General features: G+C 34.1%; 1 protein-coding gene across 1 annotated transcript; it reads right to left on the bottom strand.

Moving 5' to 3' along the window:
• Nucleotides 1–218: 218 nt before the first annotated feature.
• Nucleotides 219–1,644, bottom strand: LOC107738311 (DPH3 homolog). The gene is made up of 3 exons (XM_016550048.1): nucleotides 1,451–1,644; nucleotides 992–1,066; nucleotides 219–375 (listed from the first exon to the last, which is right to left on the bottom strand). Exons 1-3 carry the CDS (start codon nucleotides 1,556–1,558, stop codon nucleotides 301–303), a joined length of 258 nt encoding a protein of 85 aa, XP_016405534.1. The 5' UTR covers nucleotides 1,559–1,644; the 3' UTR covers nucleotides 219–300.
• Nucleotides 1,645–3,445: the final 1,801 nt, after the last annotated feature.

Raw genomic sequence — 3,445 nt, 5'->3', positions numbered from 1 at the left:
TTGAACCTTTAAAACAACTGAGGTCAAATGTTATGAAAAATCATTAAGTAGTCGCAGTAACAGAATACTCTAAGAAGGTATTTTTAAACCCTTTCTACAGAAATTAAATGACTATATTTCTGTGTATTGTTAATAGCTGTTTATCTGTTTCCCCCCCACAATCATTTATGAATATTTATTAGCTGTAATCCTTAAGTTTTCAAATTCACGTAGTGAGTAACTGTGAAATGGCAGATGTGCACATAAAGTCTATTATCAGGGCAAAGGATCAGGTGAAAGAGTCATGTCGATGTCTATGTCTCAACTCTGGGCCAGCTCCAGTTTGTTTTCTGATGTTTTTGGTGCTTCAATTACTTCTCCACACATAAACTTCTCCTACAACGACAACAACAACAACAACAAAAAGTGTATATTTTAGGCTTTTAAATAAACTAACAAGAATTTGAACACATTTCTCATAATTGAACCTTTAAAACAACTGAGGTCAAATGTTATGAAAAATCATTAAGTAGTCGCAGTAACAGAATACTCTAAGAAGGTATTTTTAAGCCCTTTCTACAGAAATTAAATGACTATATTTCTGTGTATTGTTAATAGCTGTTTATCTGTTTTTCCCCCACAATCATTTATGAATATTTATTAGCTGTAATCCTTAAGTTTTCAAATTCACTTCAGTGAATGTTTAAATTAATTTAAGAAGCTTTATTATTATAATTTTTATCATTATACAAGAAAAATCAATAAAGAGTGACCAAGACAGGCATTATTTCTACAATAAAACAAGAACATGAATACTCATATTATTACAAAATGGTTACCAGATATATAACAATATAACATATTTTTCGGTTTTTAATTTATAAACAAGGCTATCAAACAAGAGGACTCTGATGTGATTGTTTATTAAATGATCCTTAATTTTTTGCAGTACAACAACAAATAACCAAACGACGTTGTCTATACACAAATATCAGAACATACTAAACCCTACCTTATCATAGATTACTTTTACTATAAGTGAGCAACTCGGACAGGTGGCCACTTCTTCACCATCCTCAAGATCCTCCTGAAAAACAGCAGTTTCCCCTTAATAAAATATTATTTCCTTCACCTAAAAAGTATTTGCCACTTAGTTATACCCTAGGTAGCTGCAGCTGACACCTATTGAGTCAATACACAGATGTATATTATTAGATCAATTAAATGTCAGTTTCTTTCTTTTTTTTCTGGGTTAATATCTTCTAGTTCTGCAGTAGTTCTTTAAGCTATTCCAAAAATGTCATCATTAATTTATCCGCTAACACAACAACATTGTAAAAGTTACAACTACACAAATTCAAATAAAACTCTTTAATAAATGACATATAACTATATACACGTTTACATTTAAGAAAGTGAAAATGTCAAGTTATGACTGTCATTCTGATGTTCCAGGAGAAACAAAACTTGCCTTCGTTATCGCAAATCTGTCACCACATGGACAAGGAAAATAATATGTTTCTGTTTCTTCATCATATTCAAAATCTTCTATTTCAACCTCGTCGTGAAACACCGTCATTTTAAATCAACTACTAGTTAAACGACCTCGCCGCCGGTGCTGATTCAACACATGCGCCCCCCAGTGACATAGGCCTATGTGGCGCACCATTTTTACGTTGTCAACTAGCGAATAACAAAAAAAAAGCAGTTTACAATTTAGCCACCAGGTGGAGACAAATTTCTATTCACCTTACGCTGCAACAAGTCTCATACATCTCGAGTAGCCTACATGAAATAGCTTTCTTGATGTAACATTAGAGTTGAGCGCGACTGGGGGGTTTCAACGATGAAGTGGAATTCACACTGCAATCAATTATTATTCAGTCAAATACAGGCATGCTAACTAACTTTCTCAACGCGAGTTGGTTTGATTTGCTTCCATTTGAGTCACTATTAAGTTAGGTTATATTGGAATAGCCTAATTCAATTCAAGTTTATTTGTATAGCGCTTTTCACGATACAAATCGTTGCAAAGCAACTTTACAGCAAATTAGGTTTCTACAATATTTAGTTGTAGCTTATCAGTGGTGACTGTCAATTAATGTACATATGGCAGAAATGTACGGAAAAATCAATTAAAACCTTTACAGTTAATCGGATACGGATACGTCACTTACATGGAGCGTGAAAATGGGCTGAAACTTAATTAAAAGAGGTTTTGATCTTTCATGGTAAACATATTGATACCACTTGTTCTGTGATTTCAGAAGCGAAAAAAAACAAAACAACTCTACCACACAGGTGAAGCTCCTGATTTTAAAATTTCTGAAGGGAGCTGCTAACAGAGATATAGAAAACACAGGTGATCTGAGAAAGCGTATTAAATAACTTTATATGCATATTTCACAACATATTTCGCCTATATCACCATGCATCTGTAATTTTCTTTAGCAAAATTATATATGTGTGTGTGTGTGTGTGTTTGCTTGTTAGTTATTTTAAAAGGGCTTTGATGTCCAAACATAAGTAACACTGTAAGAGCATTACTAAATAAGTAAACCTAAAAATGTACATTCTGTTATTAAATCCTTTTTTGTATATTTTGTAAATTATTATTTTTCTTTTCTGAATTTCGCCTCTGCTATAGTTTATTTATAATAAACCTGGCAATGGCATTGTATAATAAATATTGTTGACTCTGTGACAGATTGTTTATGTTGCTAGATTCTTCCATGCTGATGGCCGTGCACTAGAGTTGGAGCGTATCTCCTGTCGAAGAACATATCTAGACATTATGAACCATATGACTAGTAAGTAATACCTCAAACATACACTACCTAAAGTTTAAGGGTCAGATTTGTCATGTGTTTGAAAGATGTATTTTATGCTCACCACTGCTGCATTTATTTGATTAAAATACAGTAAAACAGTAATATTGTGAAATTACCATTTTTTAATAACTATTTTCTATTTCAATATGTTTTAAAAAGTGATCAAAGCTGAATTTTCAGCATCATTACGCATGTCTTCAGTGTCACATGATCCTTCAATCTAATAAAATCCAAGAAGCTCTTAAAAATATTAACATAAATAGTAATTTTTTCCTCTGGTGATTTGTATTGTATACCCAGAATGCAATGCACAGTGATGTAGATTCCCATTCTCTATCTCCAAGCTACACACTCTTACAGTGTCTACACTGGATGCGACAAAGTTACCGTTGGCTTTCACCGTGGACGAAGCGGAGTCCCCAGATCGGCTTTCACATGTGGTTGCCGCAAGCCCGCCAGCCGCTGCTTCGTCGAATCCGCCGGCTGCGCCGTTCTCAAGCCTGCCTGCCTCCGCTCACTCTAGGCCGCCGTGTGTTTCGTTGTGAAAGTTAAACTACTTTGTTTGGTCTTCCAAAATAGGACACGACTAGAAATCAGTGGTTAAGTTGTATTTACAACACTGTTCCAGAACAGTT

This window comes from Sinocyclocheilus rhinocerous, unplaced genomic scaffold, assembly GCF_001515625.1.
Source record: "Sinocyclocheilus rhinocerous isolate Xijiao unplaced genomic scaffold, SAMN03320098_v1.1 scaffold1485, whole genome shotgun sequence".
Taxonomy (NCBI): domain Eukaryota; kingdom Metazoa; phylum Chordata; class Actinopteri; order Cypriniformes; family Cyprinidae; genus Sinocyclocheilus; species Sinocyclocheilus rhinocerous.
Note: the sequence above shows the minus strand (reverse complement) of the source record. Positions and strands in the feature narration are given on the sequence as shown.

Excerpts from the sequence above, each read along its gene's own strand:
- LOC107738311 (XM_016550048.1), bottom strand. The coding sequence starts at position 1,558 with ATGACGGTGTTTCACGACGAGGTTGAAATAGAAGATTTTGAATATGAT. Across the intron at positions 1,067-1,450 it reads ACAGATTTGCGATAACGAAG|GAGGATCTTGAGGATGGTGA; the intron begins GCAAGTTTTGTT and ends GCTGTTTTTCAG. Across the intron at positions 376-991 it reads TAAAAGTAATCTATGATAAG|GAGAAGTTTATGTGTGGAGA; the intron begins GTAGGGTTTAGT and ends TTGTCGTTGTAG.